This window comes from Castor canadensis, chromosome 6 (genome assembly GCF_047511655.1).
Source record: "Castor canadensis chromosome 6, mCasCan1.hap1v2, whole genome shotgun sequence".
Classification (NCBI taxonomy): Eukaryota; Metazoa; Chordata; class Mammalia; order Rodentia; family Castoridae; genus Castor; species Castor canadensis.
The window spans coordinates 90,605,673-90,630,007 of NC_133391.1; the positions used below are offsets into that span (position 1 = coordinate 90,605,673).

At 33.5% G+C, this 24,335-nt stretch overlaps 1 protein-coding gene across 17 annotated transcripts in view; it reads right to left on the reverse strand.

Moving 5' to 3' along the window:
- Positions 1-2,750: 2,750 nt before the first annotated feature.
- The window catches only part of Ppip5k2 (diphosphoinositol pentakisphosphate kinase 2), a 79,446-nt gene continuing 57,861 nt past the window's right edge, over positions 2,751-24,335 (reverse strand). For 10 of the 17 annotated variants that reach the window (XM_074077013.1, XM_074077014.1, XM_074077016.1 and 7 more), the window contains 6 exons: positions 23,281-23,353; positions 21,605-21,724; positions 20,695-20,757; positions 16,787-16,927; positions 13,899-14,024; positions 6,042-7,707 (listed from right to left, as the gene is read on the reverse strand). In XM_074077013.1, coding sequence (XP_073933114.1) covers positions 7,595-7,707; positions 13,899-14,024; positions 16,787-16,927; positions 20,695-20,757; positions 21,605-21,724; positions 23,281-23,353 — 636 coding nt within the window. In that variant the 3' untranslated portion in view covers positions 6,042-7,594. Of the gene's footprint in view, positions 5,752-6,041; positions 7,708-13,898; positions 14,025-16,786; positions 16,928-20,694; positions 20,758-21,604; positions 21,725-23,280; positions 23,354-24,335 lie in introns of those variants that run through there. The other 7 variants (XM_074077021.1, XM_074077018.1, XM_074077020.1 and 4 more) reach the window with 3 other exon arrangements.

The following is a 24,335-nucleotide window of genomic DNA, read 5'->3' on the forward strand; positions in this document are numbered from 1 at the left end:
TCTCCCTTTTCATTATTCTATTACAACAGACAACTGTGCTCTTTCCTGAAGAAACATTATTTTTTGTTTTCTCTCAAAATTTTCTTGTACTTTACCTATTTATTTTTATCATATTATTTTGTTCTAGGGGTACATTGTGATATCTACAAAAGTGCTCATAATATACCTTAGTTAAAATCACCCCTTCAAACATTCTCCTTTATTTCCCCTTCCCCCATTCCTGGGACAGTTTCAGTAAGTTTCACTTTTCCATTTATATACACAAGTACATAAAATTTCCACCATATTCATCCTCCTACAACCTTTCTTTATAACTCCCCCTTCCCACTGGTACCAATCCCCAGACAGGACCTGTTTTGCCTTCCAGTCCTCTATTTTAAAAAAAAAAAAAGACATTTCTGTTTAAGATATTTATACAGAGAGTTTCATTATGACATTTTCATGCATATATGTATTATATTCTGAATTGTTTCATCCCCTCCACTTTTTCCTTTCTGTCTGAGTCCTCTTATTATGGTGATTTCAACAAGTCTAAAAATTCCATATTCATTCTTGTATGGAAAGTACATCAACCTTGTTTATCTTCTTTACCTCCTTCTTTTATCCTCTCCCTTCTGTTAGTGTCCTCCCCTTAGCATGGCCTGTTTTTCATTCTTGTCCTTCATTGTTTAGGTGTGTTTGTTGTTCAGTGGACTTTTTGTCTATATATACCTGTACTTGCACTGTGCTTAAGTCAGTGTAACGCCCCCTCCACTGCACTTCCTTACCCTTTTCCCCCTATCCTGTGCTTAAGTTTTCAGCATATTTCCTTGTGTCTTGTTCCTACACAGATGTAATGTACTGTCTTGTTATTCACTATCTTCTTTTCCTCCTCCCTTGGTCTCCTCTATCAGGCCCACTTTTGGGTACATGCCCTGTATATATTTCTATGTATATATAATACTGTTCACATTTGTATTGGGTCTATATTCCACCTATGAGAGAAAATATGTGGCCATTGGCTTTCTGAACCTGGTTAATTAGATGATGTTCTCCAGTTCCATCCATTTACCTGCAAATGATAAAATTTCATTCTTCTTTGTGGCTGAATAAAATTCCACTGTATATAAACATCACATTTTTCTAATCCATTCATCAGTAGTGGCGCATCTTGACTGTTTCCATAGCTTAGCTATTGTGAATAATGCTGCAATAAACATGGGTGTGCAGGTCCCTTTATTGTAACCTTACAATCCTTTGGGTATATCCCTAGGTGTGGAATTGGGGGATCATATGGCAGTTCTATTTTTACTTTTTTCAGGAGCCTCCATACTGTTTTCCATATTGTGTATGAGGGTTTCTTTTCCCCTGCATCCTCACCAACATTTGTTGTTTGTGTTCTTGATGATAGCCATTCTAACAGGAGTGAGGTAGAATCGTAATTTGATTTGATTTGCATTTCCTTTATGCCAGAGATGGTAAGCATTCTTTCATGTGTTTTTTAGTCATTTAGACTTCTTTCTTTCAAAAGGCTCTGTTCAATTCATCTGCCCATTTCTTCATTGGGTCACTGATTTGGGGAGAGTTTACAGTTTTTTGAGCTCCCTGTGTTATGAATCCCTTCTCAGATGTATAGCTGTGAAAGATTTTCTCCCTTTCTGTGGGCAGCCTCTTCCATTTGGTGACAGTTTCTTTTGTTGTGCAGAAGCTTTTTAATTTCATGTAGACTTATTTGCCAATCCTTTCTCTTAGAGTTGAGCCAATTGAGTTCTACTTAGGAAGTTATTTCCTATGCCTACAAGTTCCAGTGTATTCCCTATTCTTTCCTGCACTAGCTTCAAAGTTTCTAATACTAAGGTCCTTAATCCACTTTGAGTTGTTATTTGTATGGTGAAAGAAAAAAAATAGAGGAAATCATCAGAGCCAAGCAGTTCAATATGAGTATTTTTACATTTATATATTTCACTGACAAAAATAGAAGTATCTATTCAGTGTTTTATTTTCTTGCCATGCTTGTGGAAAAAACATGGGAAGATTTTAGTCATATGATTTCCTTGAGTTTTGAACCTTTCAATTTTCACTTAAAAAAATGTATTTGCAGTTTCCCCAGGTGAAGCAGAGTCTGTTCTCTTCCAATAGCAGCACTATTGTGAGGTTCATTCTCTCTTTGTGGTTTCCCATCTATTCCATTGAGAAGCAAGTGTGGCAATGGTGCTTTTAAGGTTTCTGGATGATCAATAAAGAATCAGTTACACAAAATTGTCATAGAGGTAACCCCCAGATTTTCAAGTCTCATTTTGTCATGAATTTTGAGCATGGGTATTACAGAGCAAATAATAACTTCTGTGTAGAAAGAAAGACAGTCCTTCCTCACATCAGTAACGCTTTTTGATTAATAGTGGAGTTTGTGTTCTGTCATTCTGTCGAATCCATCTCACATTCTTTTGTCATTTTTCCATCCATCCATCCATCCACCCACCCACTTTTATCACTGAGCTTTTTATTCAGCATTGACTAGCTAAAGAAAATCAGCTTTTAAAAGCAGCAAAACACTTTCATAAGGAATATTTGTTCTTCGTTAAAAAATCATCCTTCCACATAGCAAGCACTCCTGAAGCACAATACATGGAATGACAAATAGTCTGCTAGCCTCCTCAAGTTACATCTTTCTAAGTGCTTTAAAATGGGTACCTAAAGTGTACATCCATTATCTCATGGAGTTGCACAATGGTGTCATTGACACTACAACGAGATTGGGAGTACACGCCAGCTTTACTTTGGGTGTGTGTGTGTGTGTGTGTGTGTGTGTGTGTGTGTGTGTGTGTGTGTGTGTGTGTTTTAAACACTGCTTTGAGAAGGACTAGATAATCTTAAAGATTTTTTTTAAAAGGAGAAGATGATCGGTTGGGAAGGGGGTCTCAGGTTGTTCCATTGGCAACACAGGCATTCATAGAGTTTGGGGAGCAATCTAGAATGTCCTTGGCTGTAAAAATGCTGAAATGACACTGAATAGAGAGGCTTCAGTGACATTTGGACAATATACAACTCTATTAAAAGAATACATACAATGCCTCAGATTTGTTCTTCACTATAGTTTACTAAATATAATTTTACTTGAATCTGACAATATACTACAGGTGGGAGTACCATTAATTTCACTACAAAAATGTAATTGTGATAAGCAATCTAGCCAAGCCTGGGCTTTGCCTTTTGTTCTTTATCCTCTGTTTCCTTCTTCCTGTCAAAGGATAGTAATAAAAAAAAAGCAATGCCCAGTTTGAAAATGGAGAAATAAGTTCTCAATGAAAACATTATCTCTGAATATGAAACAGAAATACAAAGTATCTTCAACAAAACTAGAAGGCACAGTGACCACAAATCGTCCTGAGAACGTACTGCCAAATGCTGTAAAGTTCAAACAGGAAGATGCCTGGAGAGAATGCTTACATCTTGTGATCTCCAGATCCCCAAAGTGATTAGATCAATACCCTCCAAAATAGATCAGTTCCTTCTCTGAAACCATGGAAATGGGTGAGGACAAATAGATTTCCTGAACACTCAAGGCCAAAGGAAATATAGTTATGCACACTAACAATGGGAATACATTCTGAAAAATGCATTGTGGGATGATTTCATCACTGTGTGAACATTATGAAGTACAATTACATAAACCTGGATGATATAGGTAAATCATTTGATGCAATCAAGAGACGTGATGAACATGAGATGTATGAAGCAACTGCTGGGGTAACACAGCATACTATTCTGAAATAAACTTTTTAAGTAGGACTACACTCTAAAATGGGTAAATACATAAGCCAGTAATAGCCATTTATTACCAAGTATTATGTAAATAATTGTATCTGCTATGCTTTAAGACTGGCAACTTAGTTGGGTTTATTAGCAGCACCATAGCAAGCACATGGATTATGCCATGCACTATGTCACTAAGTGGTAGGAATTTTTCAGCTCCATTATAATCTTGTGAACTACTATTGTGTATGTGGCAGGTTGTTGAGCAAAATGCTATCTTATGGTGCCTACCTTTGTCACATCTGCAGAAGCAGTCTGTAAATGAGACAGACAAGAGCAAAAAAAGTCTAAAGGTGAGTATCCCTGCAGTTCCACTCTGTTGTCTGAGGAGAGAACCACAATCCTGTCATAAGGAGCTTCACTGTAACCCAGGGAGCCCCACCACATGAATTCATATCAAACAGTAATAAATAAGAACGAAAATGCTGCAGTGTTCATACAAAAACACTCCAGGAAAAGAAAGGAAAGGAAGAAATGAGAGCAGATAAAAACCACTCACCAAATATACCGTCATATGCCAAAAAATGTAGGAAATTAAGAGTTCGTACAGATATTGGTAATCAGAAACAGCAGGCATTACACAAAGGAATCCATCATAAGCTAACAAAGTTCAGAAAAGAAATGGAAAGGAAAAAACTAAAGCCATTCCAGAAATAAGGCCATATTATAAGAAATACAGAGTAGGCAAACTAACAAAAGGCAAAGTGGAATGATTTCATCATCTTGATTAACTAGGGACTCAAAATACAGCATTTTAAATTATCAGCATGTAATAAAAGTATAAAAATATTTGTAGACACAAAAGTAAACACAAGAAGCAAGCAAATAACATAATAAACCAAAACTGTGCAGTAGTATACCAATTAGACATCGCTTATAGCAGGGAGTCAACAGATAGCATCTAAATTAAATATTTAATTCAAAATTAGAGTTAAGAAGAAAGCCACTAGTGGAACAAGCAAACTTATAGCAAAGATAAGATATGTAAGTGTGATTACTGTACACATTGGTGGTTACATGTCTATCTCCTCTTCTTTGCATTACTGATTTTGGTTACATATCCCTTTCTTCTCTATATAACCACGTGCTTTAGGGCAATGGTTCTTAACTAGAGAAAATTCTACCCTCAAGGAGACATTTGGTAATATCTGGAGACATTTTTTGACTGATACACAATTTGGGGGATGCAGCTAGCATTTATGGTGAAGGTTAGCGTGAGGAGACAACTCCAGCCCCAAAACCTATGTTTGGTCTTTTAGGCCCAACTACAGGCTTTGCCTTGATAAACTTCAAGGGCAAAGATGACATTTAAAGCATCACCAGTGCACAATAATCTGTGGAGAGACTGTAGACAAGGACTCAGGATCTTCTGAGGTGGTCGCGTGTCTTGCTGGATCCCTACCTCAGGTACCTCCACTCTGAGGTCTCCTTATGAGGAGGCCTTGACTCAGGTTTCTTTTCCACTTGAACATAAATTCTTTTGTATTCGCCTTCTTCCCAGGACACAAACTGGTAGGGACTTTTGTTCACTGCTCCTCAGCAATGGATTAATTTCCTGAGCCTGCACTGTATATGATGTGCTTGACCTGTGCCAATGTCTGTCCAGAGGGGTAAAAAAATGGGATGGAGGAACCTACACTACTTTCCTTTATGGTCTTTTGCTTATAATACAATCACAGTAAGTGAATGAAAACTTGACTGTTACTTTAATTTTGGCTCACTGTCCTAAGTTACCTCAGAGACAGATGGTGTTAAATATTTTGCAGTGCACAAGCCTCGCATGATGAAGAATTATCATCAGAACGAAGCCCATAATGTAAATATTGCTGAGGATTTTGGATAAACTGACCTGATCACCAGCTCCAGGGTCAGTAAGTTCATGGAATTCTCCTTGAATATTTTTTATGTAGATGGACAGATGACCAACTAAGTGGATGGAGCAAATCCCACCTTTTAGACCTTTAGAAATGGGTAATAAAAGTTTATGGTGTAAGCCAGTATTAATTGGTGTTTTCTTACTTGTAATAAAAAATACAGATGCAGAAAGATAAAAAAACTTAAAGGCAATAAAATACCCCAAGGCAATATACTAAATATTATACATAAATGTATATGAGTAGACTACACTATGAGTAGACTATAATTTAGTATTTAAATATTATTTAATACTAGAAGATTCATCATCGTATTTTAAAAGCTAAAACAGATAAGGAACAGAAATAAAAAATAATTTTAAGCCATTTAAGCCATTGATTCTAGAAAGAAAATACTTTAATTCAGTTCAACTTAAAAAATAAGTTTTCTTATCCCCATAATGAGCACATTAGCCACATTTTCACATATAGAAAACTTACATACATTCAACTGTTTACAAGACATATCACCATATAATACATTCATGAAGTATATGAACTTCCTTAATTGTATACATTTGTGAGTTCTGCATCTGATACCTTTTAAACTAACTTGTAATATAATTCCTAAAAGTCGTTCACATAAGATGATTTAAGATCAGAAGAGTCTCTTTTGAAGAATTATAGTAATTACATTCATACAGTGAAGCGCCAGTAAGTCTTCTAAACATAAGCTCCAAGACAAAGATTTACCAATTTCAGTTATGTAACTTATAATGCAGGAAAGTTTTAGCAGGTTACACTGTTTGGATTATTATTTAAGTCATTTCAAGTGGCTCACAATTATTTGTCCACTGGAGGCAAAAGCACCAAGGGATAATACATTTTTTTCACATCATAGATAAAGTCACAACACAATGACTTCACTTTCCCTTCAAAATCTAATCACTTGTAAAGAGCATATATTTCAAATACTCAATCTTTAAGTTTTCTCAATGAGGTCAATTGATACATCAACTGACATTAAGAATGGAAATGGTAAAAACAGATGCTACACAAACTACCTACTAGCTTAACGGAACTCAGTTTAACTGACAATTTCCATTTTTAAATTGAGTCTTTTAGATTTTAAAAAACTCTGAAAATAAGTATAACATTTACACACTTATTGGTTATATTTCTTAAAAAGAAACTCTAAAGCAATATGTAAAGCAAAAATTTTCTTGATGAACAAAGCACCTCTTCCAGGAAGGAAATATATAAAGAAAATATTTTATACAAATTAATATATAAGTTTATGTGAATAAAGGTATACTTCTCCCAACTGTATATGCTCTATTTTAAATAACTCATAATAAAAAATTTCAAAGCACTGATTGAAAAAATAACACATGTGCTTTACTCCAGTTTTTACATATTGCAGCATATATGTAACTGCAACAATTAAAAAAAATTTCTAATGTAAATGTTCAAGGAGATCCCTTTGGAAATACACATCTCAAAAAGTCCCCAATGTGTAATCTTTCCATCAAATATCACTATGCTAAAGGTTTTTATCACTAAGATACAATCTCATGAGAATACATATATGTACAGAGGTCACCCCATCAGACAGTACTTTGGTACACGCCAGCTGGGCTTTTATGCTCTTTTTCTTTACCAGAGGCACATAGAAGCATTACATGAACAATGACAGACCCTTATCACAAATTCTTCTACTCACAGAATGCTAATAAACATCATTTTAAACATTTCCGATCATGACAAAAGATCCTTACCTAAATAAAAAAAAATCCTTTAGATTTGAAAAATGTTTTTAAATGAATACAGAGAGGTATAAGAAACATAAATTACCTGCTTTGACAATTTTCAGCCTGTTTATTACATATCTGTTTCTACTGAACAAGTTTTTCTAAGTATCAGAAGTTCCAATTTCTGCTAAGCAGACTTCATTTTTTTTTCCCCGTGCTTTTCTTGTGTTCATCCACTTCTGTTTTGATAGTTATACTCTTTTTGCGAGATGAAGTATTAGTGACAACTGCACTAGAAAGTCCACTGGTAGCTATACAAATGAAAAATAGAAAAAACTTTTGCTTAGATTTACATAGCAATTAAAGTTCAAATACTGCTAGGTGACAGAATAATTCTTACAATAATAACAATAGGCTGTGTTCACAAAATAAATTTCTTACTCTGCTCTACATTCTTTCTGAGAAACTAAATTATATTTCATTTTTAAGTATTAGCATCATTATGCTAATTTCAAATTTATACTTGTGGTCCAGGGTTTTTCCCTTAACTCAAGATATGTATATACAGATGCCTACTTGTATTCTCTTTATAGATATCAGATATGAAATACAAATAACATGCTTAAAACTGAATTTGTCACTTTCCCTACCAACATCAATTTCCTCCTATGTCTTCCATCTCATTACTATCTAAAAAGCTAGGTTAGAAAGTTAAAAAGACTAAAAGCATTCTTGCCTTCTACACCCTCACCAACACCAAGATAAAATGGGTTATCAAGAAGCTATTCTAAGTGGAGTTGCATGTCTACTATGGGTAGGTATGTTCCTGTCAGATTAAGAGTTCAGCAGAAAACAAGTATACACTCTGCACAAACTACAAACAACTAACTAAAAACCCTAAAGAGTGACAAAATTAGGCAGTTTACTAGTTGTAAGAATAGAACAAGATGAAATATGAGTCTTCCCCTCTGTTTTTAAAGAGCTTTTAGCTTGAGAACAAGCCCTGATGTATACTATGTAGAATGACTAAAACTCTAACATAAAACCTAGTGTTACTAGCATGAGGAAGTAGATGACAAATACTGGGGAAAATACAGCTCACAGAAAGTAGGGTGAGAAATTCTAGAAAGGAAGAGACTATAATTCTACATATGAATCCTGATATATAAGGCATTAGTAGAGTAAGCTCAAAGCTGCCTCGCTAAGTCTACAATAAATAAACTGAAATTTGAGCTGTCAAGCCCTTTGAGGAACACAGGTTTGCAACTGCATTCAAGCAACATTAACTCTGCTTTAAAAATAAGCAAAACAATATTCTGTGGAGGAATATAATGGAAATAACAGAAGTCCAAGTTTCTACTACACATTATTCATAATGTCCCAAATTTACTCAATATATTAAGAAACAGGAAAATATCTTTCCTGTTAATAATGAGCAAACTGACAGAGACCAATCATTGGATAAGTCATTGACAGGCAAGATTTATTTATTTATTTTTGGCAATACTGGAGTTTGAACTCAGAGCCCTGTGCTTGTGAGGCAGGTTCTCTACCAGTTGAGCCATGGTCCCAGACAGGCAAGATTTTTAAAGCAGCAACTATTTGCTGCAGAAGGAAGGAAAATATGCATATAATGAGTAAAAAGTATAAGTTTCAACAAACTAAAGAATGGAATAAAATATTCGAAATAAAAACGGCTTAGCCTTAAAAGCTAAAGGAAGGGGGCAGGGAAAAGTGACCATTCAATAAGAATTATTACAAGAAAGAGAAAGAAAGATTTAGGCATACCATAATTGAACTGCTAAAAATGAAACATAAAAAGAAAATACTGAAATCAGGCAGTGAAAAATAAAGCATTGCACATATGGGAATGATTCAAATTAATTAAAACTTCTCATCAGAGACCTTGGGAACCAGAAGGCAATAGTGCATCTTTAAAACATGTGAAAGAAAAACAAAACAAACAAACAAAACAAAACAACCCCCAACTTTCTATCCAGAATTCTCTATCCAGCAAAGTTATCTTGCAAGAATGCAGAATAAAGACTTTTTCCATCACAACAAAATGAACAGAATGTGTTGCCAACAGCCCGGTAGTATAAGAAATCCTAAAGAACTTTTTGAAGGCAAATGAAATTAGATAGAAACATAAACTTTAAGAAAGGAATGAAGAACATCAAAAATGGCAAATGTGCAGATAAACACAGGACTTTTTTTCTCCTTTTCATTTCTTTAAAAGAGCTATGACTATTTAAAGCAAATATAACATTGTGTTTATAGTGTTTGTATGTAGAAGTAATACATACACATATGGACAACTATGTATAAAGGATAAAAAGGAAGACAGATGAACCTATAACTTCAAGCTTTTATTCCTTTAGGTGATACAAAATTAACTTTAAGTAGACCATGAAATGTTAAGAATATATATTTAAAGCAATCAATAAAATAATAAAAAAAAATTCATAGCAAAAAGCCAATGGACAAATTAAAATGGAATTCTAAAAAATGTAGAATACAAAATAAATCAGGAATGAATAAAGGAATAATAATTACAAGGAATAAACAAAGGATATAATAAAGTGACCTAATTCAAATATATCAATAATTACACTCATTGTTAATGGGCAATTATAAGCACTGCAATTATAAGGCAGATACTGTTAGAATAACTTTTTTAAATGCCAAATAAATGCTGTCTACAAAAATACACTTTAAATAAAAAGACACATTAATTACATACATTGAGCCTAAGAAAGTGAAACAGCTATACTCACATCAGCTAAAATAAACTTTAAGACAAAGCATTACGAGAAATCAAAGAGATAAATTTCAAGATGATAAATGAGTCAATACATCAGGAAGACCTAATAAATATGTATGAACTTAATAACACAGCTCCAACACACACAAAGCAAATTAAAAGAAAACTAAACAATTCCACAATTAAGATCATTCTTTATACAACTGAAAGAACAATTAGATCTTCTCCCTGTGCACAGTCCTACCAAGACATAGAGGATCTGAACGTTATCAACACTTTGAACTAATGAGTGATAAAATTATATCTATTTGGGTCAATGAACTATAGAGTAACTTTTTTTTTTTGGTGAGGCTGGGGATTGAACCTAGGATCCTGCACATGCTAGGTAAGTATTCTACCAGTGAGCTATATCCCCAGTCTCTAGAATATCTATTTTTTAAGTGTATGTGGAACAGTCAAGATATGCTTACTATAAAACAAGTTTCACATTTAAAAGAACCGAAAGCATAGAGTATATTTTATAATTATAATGAAATTAATGAGAAAAGGTAAAAATGATATCTACCCCCTAAGAAATTAGAAATAAAGGATAAAAATAAAAACCAAAGTAAGTAGAAGAGCAGAAATCATCAAAGAATACAACACAGAGAAAAACAATGAGATAAAGTAGGTCCTCTCCAAGGCAATACTGAGCAAAAAGATCAACACTTAGAGGTATCACAATATCTGACTTCAAATTATACTACAGAGCCATAGAGATAAAAACAGCATGGTACTGCCACAAAAACAGATATGAAAACCAGTGGAACAGAATAGAAGACCCAGATGTGACTCCACGCAGCTATGCCCAACGATTTTTGACCAGGGTGCTAAAACCACACGATGAAGACAGCCTCTTCAACAAATGTTGCTGGGAAAACTGGTTAATTTCAGAAAACTGAAATTAAACCTATGTACAAGTATCAACTCAAAGTGAATTAAGAACCTTAATATAAGGCCTGAACCTTTGAACCTAATGCAGGAAACAGCAGGGAATACACTGGAAGCAATAGCCATTGGCAATGACTTCCTCAGTAGAACTCAAATGGCTCAGCAACTAAGACAAAGGACTTAGTTGCTGTGACTAAGTCACAAATGGACTACATGAAATTAAAAAACTTCTGCACAACAAAAGAAATGGTTACTAAATTGAAGAGGCTGCCCACAGAATGGGAGAAAATCTTTGGCAGCTATACATCTGAGAAGGGATTAATATTCAGAATACAAAGGGAGCTCAAAAAATTAAACTCCCCCAAAATCAATGACCCAATGAAGAAAAGGGCAAATGAACCAAACAGAACTTTTCTAAAAGAAGAAGTCCAAATGGCCAAAAACACATGAAGAAATGCTCAACATCCCTAAAGAGAAAATGCAAATCAAAACCATGTTAAGATTCCACTTCACTCCTGTTAGAATATCTACCATCAAGAACACAAACAACAAATGTTGGTAGGGATGTGGGGGAAAAGAGTGAATATAGTGCAAATACTGTGTACACATGAGTATAAATGGAAAAATGAAACTTGTTGAAACTATTCCAGGAATAGAGGAGAGAGATGATAAAGGAGAATGATGGAGGCGGTGAATTCAAGCACTGTATATCTGATATATTGAAAGAACTTTTGTAAATGCCACAATGTACCCTGAGCACAACAATTTAAAAAAAAAAAAAGTAGGTCCTTTGAAAAAAGGCCAACAAAATGAATAAATCTCTAGTAAGAACGATCAAGAAAAAAAATAGAATACAAAATCTAGTATCATGAATGACATGTTATTAACACATTCGTTAAAAGAATTAGAAGTTGTCAACTTAGACAGAATGAGTAAACTCCTTGAAAAATACAAGTGGAGGCGTGGCTCTATCTGGTAAAGCACCGCCTAGCAAGTGAAAGCCCCTAGTTCAAACCCCCAGTACCACCAAAAGAAAAATAATTTTTAAAAAAAGCAAGTTGCCAAGTCTGTTATAAAAATGAAACAGAAAATTAATTATATTAAATATGTAAAGAAGAAATAAAAATCTTATAAGAACACATTTAGAAAACAGAAAGGAGGAAATGCTTCTCAAATCATTTTAGGAAAATAACACTACCCTCATATCAAAACCTAAAAAGGATGTTGCAAAAAAAGAAAACTACAGATTCATACCCTTCACAAAGAGACAAATAATAATTCTCAAAATTGAATCAAGTCCAGTTCATTTTTTTAGCAATTTTGAGGTGTGTCAAAGCACCTCAAGCAGGATAAGGTTCATCTTAGGAATGAATGATTGGCTATTTGAAAAGTCATTTAAAACATATAACATAATTTTAACTTTACTATTTAAAAATGCTCATGAAATAATGGGTTTATTATGTGTTTAAAATGTAAAGAATAACAATGTGCTACGATTCAAAGATACGGCTGGGGACATAGCTCAGTAGCAGAGCACTTGTGTAGCATGTGTAAGACCCTGGGATAAATCCTCAGAACCACAAAACACAAAACAAGAAAACAAACAACAAAACACTTTAGCTCAGACTGGCCTCAAACTCACTACCTAGCCCGGGCTGCCCCACTGTGTCTTGTTAAACTGTAGCTTTATATCCTGATTAGTTAGAATGTATAAGGTTCAAGTTCTTATTTTGATAATCACATAAGTACATCATCGATAGACATGCTGGGTGAGGTGTTTGAAGGATTGAAGAACTTAAGAATTTCAGGAGAAAAAAGAAGCATGAGCGCTAAGCAGATTTATTTGGGCAGAAGTAAGTAGTTTGGTGATAGTAAAACAGTAATATTAGTAGTTACCATTTAGTGAGTGTTTATAATGTGTGTCTAGTACTTTATATATCCTTGCATCCCCAATAACTTTATGAAGGAGGTACTATTAACTCTGATTTTATGAGTATGAGACTAAGGATTAGCGTAGTTAAGTAACTTACCCAAATTCATATTGCTAATAAGTAGCAGAGTTGATATTTTAATGTAGATGCCTGTGGTTCCAAAGTACAAACTCTTTATCAAAAGAACATCTGAATACATTAAAAGTAGGAAAATATGACAGCATCTCCCATGTGGTTACAGTGAAAAACACTGTAGCCATATGGAATTCTCTGAGGAAAAAGGACATAGGGCAAGAATATATGAATAGGGTTATAATATCCCTATCTGGGATAGGAAAGTAGAAAGAAGAAGGATCATCAAATAAAAAAAGAATTAGAGAAAAGTGGAAAGAACATCAAGATAGAGTAATATATTAGAAGTCAGGGTAAGAGAAGGCTCAATAATACAATCAAATGTGCCAAGAGGTTAAGATAAAAAATTCTGGTAAAAGACTGCTGAATTTGGTAGTTTTATCGACAGACTGAGAATGGACAGATTAAAATCTTTGGGAAACAAGAAAAAATGTTTCATATAAAAAGATGCCTTAGATTCAACAGAAAAGTAATTAAAGAAGAGAGTCTACAATCTGGTTTGGGGAAAAGTGTGAGTATGAAATATATTTCATTAACAAATGCAAGGGAGGGGAAATAATAGAGACAAAAATGGGGTGGGAGACAACAGAGACAAAAATATTCACAAATAGGTTATGATAATAGATTTTGAACTAGAAAGCACAAAAATGAACAGATCCTACTTAGAGATTTCACATTCAAAAAGCAAACTATTATCACTCCTGTAATTGCTGTGCAGAATCAGACACATAAATATATCCCTGACCTGGCTTGCTGTTTGCTTTAGTACTCTTTAAGGTAGCTGGTGGTGTTGGGAGGATCTTTGCAGGTGTATAGGTATTTAAAGAAACTTTTCTTCTCATTACTGGACTGGAACGTGAGGTTGTAAAAGCTGCAAAAAAAAAAAAAAAGGTAATTTATTAATTTTCTGCCAATTCTCTTATTATAACATAATCTAGTTATTAACATGCATAATACTTAATATAAACAGTAGTAGAAAATAGACATGGCAAGGTTAGAAGAGTAAATTCAGCAAAATTATCATTCTTATAAAAAGGGAGTTCTCTCGTGGTGATATCCAAACACATTCTTTTTATATTGTAAATACAAGCAATTTAACATTTTACACCAAAGGAATGCCAACAAGAATAGAGCAACAGAGTTAATATTATCCTGCCCTGATAGAAACTCAGGCACTTATAGGATGGCAAAGAGCTGATGGCATAGTTTTACTGCCTGTTAACAGTAATTTTTAAAACAAAGAGTCCCAACAACAAATGGAGATTCAAGGAATAATTGTCTACAAACACAATGGTCCACTAAACTATCAATTTAAGAATAAACTAACTAGATTATTAGCAGTTAAACAAATCAGATTGTTTTCCTATATTACCCAGCTGAGATTTATCTTCACAGAAGCAAGGGAATTTTGATGATGTTCCTCTTTCCCCCAGCCCACCTTTGTAATCAAGATGAGAGATTAGGTGGCAAAAAAGAAAATTAGAGAACTTAGTTCTTAAGTATATAGTCCTCTGGGGAAGGACAGGCCAAAGTGAGGGGAAGTACATGAAAGTCCTTGATATGAGCTTCTGAATTCTAAACAAAGGAAGATGGAAAGATTATAAGAGCCAGATTTGCAATTTTACAATTTGTGGAAAGGCTCTGATAGCGTGCTTTTGAAAAACAATGTGTGGACCAATTACAACAAATGTGCCAAGCAAATGAATGTAAAATGTCAATGGCAGAGCTCAAGGTAGTCACCAATGAAATTAATATAAGTAACAAATAAAGATGTCTGTAAAGCATCATGTAAAGCACTACATCCTTACTTAGCTCTTTCCTGTTTGCACACTTTTACCCTTTTGTAGTGTTAACCTCCATCACTAATAGTAAACTTCCCTGAAATAAAATCTTACATAAAAATGAATCAAAATAGATACTCTGGATGAAGCAGCTATAGAAGACAGCTCTTCATTCTAAGCAAGGTTAGCCAGGCTCAGAAGTCCAAAAATCGTATGTTCTCCCTCATATGTGGACATTAGATCTAGGGCAAAAGCAGCAATGTGGTTGGACTTGGATCACATGACAAGGAGAGAGCACACACAGGAAATATAGGAATAGGTAGAAAACCCAAAACATGAAAGCCTTGATGTCCCCACTCCAGAGGAACTAATACAGAAACCTTAAGATGACAGAGGTTATCATGAGCAGCGGATCAGGAACCAATGTAAAGATCACTGAGTTAGAGTTGAATCAACATGGGTCGTAACACATGGGTACATGACAGCAATAGTAGGAATCTCCCTGTATAGCTATCCCTAACTGAACTAGCAAAAAACGCATTGTCTTCCTTATTATGCTTATGTCATTTCTTCAACAAAATTAGTGATAAGGGGAGGTCAGGACCTGCCTGGAACTGAGGCGGGGAAGGGGGTAAGGGTGGGGAAGGGGGGCAGGATGGAGAAATGACCTAAACAATGTATGCACATGTGAATAAATGGGAAAAAAAAATAAATCAAACCGCTTTTGAAAAAAAAAAAAAAGAAGGAAACTAATATCCATTGCCTCAATATACCTCAATAATACACTCTGATGAATGAATTCACTAACCACAAAAATGTAGCTACCATAAAATAACTTTAAAAGATTACCCTTTTATAAATATCCCACTAAAATTCTTTTCAAAACAAACAGATGTCATTATTCTATTACTTTCAAGACATTCACTGCAAATCTTCTAAAATTAAATAGCACTGATATCTACTCTAAGTCCTTATTTACTTATTGGAATCTTTCTTTAATTTCTATTTCAAGATATTAAAGCCCCATCTCAGGGAAGCAATGAAACATCAAGAATAAGGTAAAGGTGCAAACTAGCACTGTCTATTCTGTTAAGTTAAAGACAACATAAAAGTAGATGAATTCCCTTTGTTTTCCTGACTGTCTTTATAGCTGCTATTTCATTTGGAGTATCATCAATGCTTGGAATCAAACACATTCATATACAAAATTTGAAATTAAAATCTACTTTCCAAAGCCATACCTAAAATGAAATATTTTAATCTCTTTTTTCTATTACTGACCTCTACTACCAGAAGTGGAAGAAAAGGGAAAAGCCACTCATTGCCTAATAGAAATGAAGGGGTACCAGTTAGAATAACACGTGAATTATGCTGTTGAATTATACAATGTGATAGCCCAGGAATAACAGCAACACATGAAAATGTCACTTATTCCAAGAACTATCATACTGCTTGGGCAAAATAAATATATTTTATAAAATGTATACAGCACCCCAGAAAAGAGAAAGCTATGTAAATAAAGTTTGTGGTTTCCTGAGGTATGGGTAGAAGAACAAGATTCTTATCTCTAAGAAGAATACTCTCTCCTAAGACTAATGTCTCCCACACTGCAAATTCCAACATACTTCTATTGCTGGGTCTTAGACATTTTTTTTCCTTTATGCAAGAAAAAGATTTTGGGGAGGAATCAAGAAAAGTTGTACATTACCCATTACACTAAAGAATTACTAATAATGTCACTTTATACATCTTTAGGTCCTAAAGTTCTATTCACTATTACTGCTACTTGAGTTTACATTTTTTATAATGTTTCTACTGCCCAAGAATTAAATATGAAGGTAAATTTTCCTACACATTTCAGGAATCTTGTCTAGAAGTTCACTGGATGGAGAAGCAATGGAAGCAAGAAAGTCATCCACTTGTTTTAAGGATAGGGCATTGTGAAGCGTTTCTAGAGGACAAATAGATGGTACCATGGAATACAGTTCAAAGCCTGCAAGAGAAAAAACAAAGACAAAGAAGTAAAGTTGGGTATTTTAAAAATTGATTATTAAAAAGGAAGACAATTGTTGTTTAGAACTGGAAAGTTTAAGTCTTTTCAATGTAACACATGCAAACACACACGATTTCTCAAGTCATGACACCAGATGCTATGCAATATGGAGTTGAAACAAGATGTGACAAAGATTTCATTTTAGATGTAATCACATAGCAGAGCATGCACATAATTTCCTTCTTTATTAGTAAAATGTAAGGATAAGACTTAAGAAAATCTGGGAGGGGAGGAAAAATACAATTTTTCTGTTTTCATTTTATTTATTTATTTATTTATTGGGACTGGGATTGAATCCAGCGGCCTTGCAAATACAGGCAAGCACTTCACCAATGAACCACATTCCCAGCCCTTTTGGTTTTATTTTATTTTTTATTATTGTTGTACTGGGGGTACATTGTGACATTTGCAAAAGTTCTAACAACATATCATAATTGAATTCACCCCCTCCATCATTTGCCTTTATCTCCCCCTCCCCCCATTCCTGGAATAGTTTCAACAGATCTCATTTCCCAGCTGATTTTGAAAGATTTTTTTATTTTGAGACAGGTTCTTGCTAAATTGCTCAAGTGGGTCCTGAACTCAATATGTAGCCAAAACAGATCTCAAGCTTGTGATCTTCCTGCCTCAGCCTCCTGAGTAGCTGGGATTACAGGCATTTACTATAATGCCTGGTTCAGTTTTATCATTTCAAGTCAGGTCTACTCAATAGATGAGTAACCTGAAGCCCTATGTATCCCTCATGCCAGGATGCTAAAGGTAATTTCTTATCAAAAAAAAAAAAAAACCAACAAAAAAACAGTCATATAATTAATTACATGTGAAGAATGAATTTAAAGAATTTTCTAGACATGCCAAGACAAAAACAATACTATCCTATGTGATCCTAAAACAACATTCATCCATAATGGACTTAAAATTCCAAAACATATTTAACCTACCTTTACTGAATTAACACCAATAATCTATTATTAGAAATCACTTGCTGATTGATTAGGACAATAAAAAGCAATACGAAATACAAATACATTTATGTTTAACAATGGCACAGAAATATAAAACTTTCAATGAAATAATCATGCAGCTATGTATTAATACTATCAATGAAACAAAAGCACTTAAACAGTTTTTTTATATAAATAAGAGACTTATTCACTATTAAGAAGAAATTCATTTAAACCTTATTCGACTGAATGGCTTTAAAAATTGCTTTCATATACTATTAAAAATATCAAGTCTTTCTGCATCCACTCTTCTAAAAACTCAGACTAATTCTCTTCCAAAAAATACTTTCAATACTTAATTAAGCTTATATAAAGTCCAATATCATTAGCTAAAAAGTAATTAATTAAACTCAGACTGCAAAATAGACTCTGCTTCAATAGGCATGTGATCACTTTTTAAGAATTCAGTGCTATTTGATTCATTTAAATATTGAGAAGAAATATTGATCCATGAATTGCTGAAATTTTCAGTTGTTATAGGGAAAAATCTGTGGTTAAAAGGGGATCTAATCTTTCTATGAAAATAACCAAAAGATTTAAAACTAGTATGTCTGATTTTTTAGGTACAAACCAAAACAGGATAGAACATTATTCATACTTCAAAACAAAACAAAAACTATAATGTCATAGTAGCAGTTAAAATACCTCAGTTAAGTACTAAAGGAATTAGACTTGTATAATTGTTACACTTTTTTTAAAGCACAAGATTCATGCAAATAAGCGCAAATCCTTTCTTTGCATTTCATTAATCTCAACAATGTTTTTCTCCTTTCCTCACGATGTTTGTCTTTTGTAAATAATGATTTTCTTTCACTTGCCTGCTAGATTTTATAACAAGCAAATGACAATAGTGAAGTTACTCTGTACTGCATTTTTTCCCCATTTATCTTTAATAAACTTTTAAATGCATAATGAAAGGGTTAGCGCAGCAATTAAAAAAGCCACCCTGCTGACACATTTAGAAGCTATAAAAACATACCACTGGAGCCTAGAAATTTCACAGAGGAAATGGACCAGCACCTATAGAGGTGTGGGTGTTCTGCACAGAGGCCCCAGAAAATAAGGTAAAGCACTGTCAGAAGATACTTGTTTCACCATGTTCCTTGAACTAAAGATGAAGGGAGGGGTAAGTTCATGATATGTGTTAAAGATGGAAATAACATGAAAGTTATAGGAAATAAAAAGTGGAAGAGTTAAGTGACAATTCATAGGACAGATAAAACAACACAGCATTAAAAAAAAAAGAAATCTTGAAAACACAAAGAAATATTTCTAGAATAGAAAGAAATGCATTAAGTTGTATAACATATGGATAAGCCACATTTTTAAAAAGGGCTAAACCAAAGGAATATAAAACTACCCTATTTTCTGTTAAATTTAACATATTTATTATTATTATTTTATCTTCAGTTAAATACAGACTTCTAGATAAAACCTGTAATACTAGCTTTAGACCTATAGTACTTGGTACAAAAACTTGCAATATCTCTTCTTAGAATGATATGACTTCTGTTTTTCTTCTTAGAGGTTCTTATGCATGTGGGATCTTTAGAAGCTGCAGTTGTATCAAGCAAGATCATTTTCTTCAAAAAGTAGCATTTAAATAGCCACAACTGAGGGAAAGCGTGCTATATTTTAAGGCTAAATTTCCACTTGAGGATGAGATCTTATTTCACCTTCAACAAGTATTAGTGCACTGTTATGGAGACATGTTGTTAAAGGCTCTAAAAAGAGGAAAATGACCACAAACCTGTACTGAATCCTTAGGTTTCATAAAAGTTTGAGTTTTTGAAAGACTTATTCACAGTTAAAAATAAAAAAGTTCCAGGGATAAAAGTACTTTTATTCAAAATAAGAGCAAAAGTCTGTGAAAATTCTTGGTCCTGAAGTATTTGAGAATGATCAGCAAATATTCAGCAGGAAGCTGTAATACTGCAGCAATTCAGCTTATAAATAATCGTTAAGAAACACTTTCTATTCAACCTTAAAGACTGAACACAACTGAATTGGGTATTCAGAGTTTAACTTGAGTCTTCTTCCTACCAGGAATCCTTCATAGTTTAAGAAAAAGCAGCGGTACCAGAAGGAATTGGTTGATAACAGCAAACCATATTGCCACTTGAGGACAAAGTAAATGCTGGACAGTTTCTGACCAAGTCCAGCACTGCTTTAGACAAACAGCAGGGATAAATGACATTACACAGAGGCCTATGTATCAGCAGGTTCCCTGGAACTTTTCAGACAGTTCTCATTTGGCTCTTTTACATGGGTCGCTCTGTATTTTGGTTAAATATCTCAGTAAAACAAACGTGATCAGGAAAGGAATTTGAAAGAAAAAAAACCCATTAAAATTATTAAGAATTAAGAGCAAATTAAAAATACTAAGTGTATTATAAAAAATTTTGCAAACTGATCACTTAAAAAATTAGAAAGGAGTTTTAGGTGTTAATTTGGATTAAAACTCATCATCACTGTAGTCATTTAAAAGTTTGACAAGTAATGTCAAATTATTATGTAAATTACAGCTGAAAAGGGAGCTAGACAGTATCAATAATTTGGTTGAATAATAAATTGGAATTATATGCCAATTAAAATTAAGGATGAAGAAATGAATGATACTGTATACCCCATATCTTGAAATAAAAGAAAAATTAAAAAGGGATGAAGCAGGGGAGTATCTTTTAAAATAAAAGCAAAACGTACCATTGGTTGGGTGTCGAGCAAATGAGATAGAAAACCTTTTAACAGCAGAACCACGTGTGGCGTCTGAGAAAGAGAAAAACAGGTACCTGAAATTTGTAATAGCTGCCAAAAGAAGAATACTTAAAAAAAAAATAAAAAAGAGGGGAAAAACGAATATATGAGGTTAGAATTAGGTGACATGCAGAAGGGATGAGAGAAGTAATACGCCAAATACTGGTTAAAAGCAGTAAACTGGCTCAAGGATAGAGGCAAAATGTTTAATGAAATATACAAAAGAAAGAAAGGCAGAATGAGTTGGCAATTCTGGTAATCCATGTTTTACTGACTAAATAAATTTGTGAACATATGAGCCAAAATTTTAAATGAAAATGCTAATTCTAAAAGAGCTAAAAAAAACCTTACTTTTAGGAAAAGGGACCACCTTCCATGAGTCTCAAAGGCATTCTGAGTATCAAAATTCAAAACTGAAGCTACATTAGCAGTAGCTGATTTCCCATCAGCTAGGAGTTCTAACATATCCTGTTCATTTATATTTGTCTATATTAACAAACATCTCATTTACTTTAGTTTGTCATTGTCAATAAATAAAATAAGGGTTAACAATAAACAATAATTTAAAAGATAAAAGAAAATTTATTTCTATAACATGGATTATTAGTTATCTAAAAGAATATGCATGATGCAGCACTAAATTTTCCATTTTAACAAACTATTTACTGCACAAGTACTACAAGTCTAACTATAATGAATTCCTTGATGAAACATGGAGCGAAGCTTTGGATAACAGAGAACACTGATAGTCATTTAGGAAAACTGTACTAAGATTCCACTTATGCCCTTTGGAGAAACATTGCTCATGGGTGTGTGCATGGGTGTAGGTATGAATCTGTGTGTGCAAGTGTGCACATACCATCTATGCAGCCAGAAGAAGTCAGCTTTTTACGATGAGTACGAGCATAATCCTGTAGGTTAGGTGCGCTTGAAGAACCCCCAAGCACTGAGGTGCTAAACAGGCCCGGACAGTGAGACCCTGATGGGAGTTAGAGAAAATATATACAACAACGGGAGTTCTTCCATTCACATTGGGAATTCATGCAGCATGCAATTAACATGGCTCTTACCAACACACAGGCAGCCTTTGGCAGTGCCTTGAACAGGCTTACAATATGCTTGTAAATTCCTAGTGGTACCATTTTTAATACAATGCTTCTAATAAACACCATCATTGATCAGTTGAACAAATGGGATAATTTACACTAAATAAAAATGTTATTACTGAGGAAATAAATATGCTCACATATTAACTAGACATATACATCCTAAAAGTACTAAAACCACCACCCATAAAAACAATTTAGGATGAGAAGGCATTCTGAAAATCAATTTGTTAAGAGCAAAGTTATATATAAAAAAAAAAACCCAAAAACTCCTAGCACAAATTAAGTTATGTTAAATTAATATTTTTAATGTATTCAGGTAAAAAACACTTTTCTGATACCCTGAATTAAGAACTGTCAATCATTCTTATAAAATAAAATATATTAAAGCTTATTTACTTGTGAAAACAGGCAAAATAACTTTTCAGTCACTCAAATTAATTCACTTTAAATTTCTAATACTTAACAAATAACTTAAGATCTTACTCCATAAGGCCGCCAATGAAGCACATTATCAACATGTAAAACAAGCCAGTATAAATTGATGCATAATTTATAGCAAAAGACTTTATATCCAAGCAAGAATTTCACCATCATGGTAAGAGTAAGTGAATTTCTAGCAAATATTCTATGACAATTCAATAAGAAGGGTTAAATATTTAAGTTTCCTTTAAAACGCTGGAGAAATATTAAAAACTATAAAAATATATATATGTAATTAGCTAAAGAAAGATCCTCAAATATGTAGGTATAAACAGTTCAAATACTTAGTATTAGAGACTGCAGTACATATATAATTGAACTTAGTGAAATTTATTTATGCTTTTATTAAACCTATTTTGACAACTATTTACAGAAAATATATGCCATTGCCTCATATATTTCATCAACCAGGAGCTTAAAACCAGTGAGTACGGAAATATGTTTTTCAATGTAACTCTGCTTCATTGAAAGAAGCAATTATGCTTACAGTTCAATAAAGAGTAAGGTTACCATTATACATTAGTTTTCCTAAGAGCTGCTCAAAAGGAAAATTAATAAACCTAGATAGGGTCTAAAACACTCCCTACTTGAAAGTCTTTTCAATCAGGAAAATAGAAGGTACTTTTTTGTATACAATAGCATCTTTCTGTCATGATCAATCAGGGAAATAAAGTTCTTCATAAATTAACTTAAAAGGAATAAGATTAAAACCCTCCATGGGTAAGTGGATTAAGTTATTACCACAGTAGGCATTCAAAGGGATACACAACAGAATTAAATGCTACTTCTTATATGACCAAAATTTTATTCAACATTTCTGAATCAATACACATTAAACGGAAACTGAAGCATAGCATTTGGTCATGCTTTTACCACTAAAGAATTTTACATGTGTGTACAACAGTCAGTTTAAGAAGGGAATATAAATTTCATTTATACCACATACCTACAGTAGGGTTCTGCTTCTGTTCCACAAGAGTTCTTGGTGTTCGAAGGTAATTAGCATTTTCAGATACAACCTGCATAAGGAAAGCAAAATAAGTGAAACAAATAGTAAAATAAACTCAAAAGACCATACTTCATATGCAGCCTGTTCCAGACAGACAAAGGTTAATAAGCTGTATGACAAATATTAGTAGAAATACACAAAACATAAAAGATCATGCAAGATCCCCTTCTGAAGGGAGTCCATTTCATATGAAGTCCTTGCAATGAAGTGGTGCGAAGCAGGCATTCAGAATGAAACATTAAGTGTGAAACAAGACAGATGAAAAGAAATAATTAAGACTGATATACTTTCACTCTCTTTTAAAAGAAGCCAAATGCCCACTCTTAAACAGCTCCTGTATTTGAAGGGGGAAAAAACAACAACAAACAAAAGAAAAGACAGACAGAGACTGTTGAGGTCACCATACAATTACTGATCCATGCATGGGCTTTATCAGAGTAACCTTTAAATATTCACAGCCTTAATGGATACCATAATCCCTTTTCCTATAATCAAATGCATTATATTTCCAAAAGGAAATTGCTGAAATTATCAAATAAGTCACATGTGACAGTAGATCTTCCAGTATAGCAAAAACCAGAGTACATTAAGTTTCCAAATGTCATCACAGAAAGTCCTTCTGAAGTCACTTTATTTTGAACCATATTGTTGATGAGCACATACACACTTGCCCCCGTTTAATATATACCTTGCTAATTAAAACCAGGCCACATAAACTTTGATATTTTTAAAAATGTTTACATTCTCAGAAAATTCCAAATGGAATTAAAGTTTTTCAATTATGAAGGGGGGAGTTAGCAATTTTCTTACCATCAACTTGGGTCATTTTGTTTCTGAAAGTTTTAAAGGACAACTAAAATCAAAGAAAGATTTCTTTCCATTTTAAATAATTTTATTAGTAAGCTAAAGATCCAGGAGCATAAAATTTATTGGCAATTTTTTAAATCCTGGATATTTAAAACTTTCCCAGTAAAAATGCTACACATGCAATG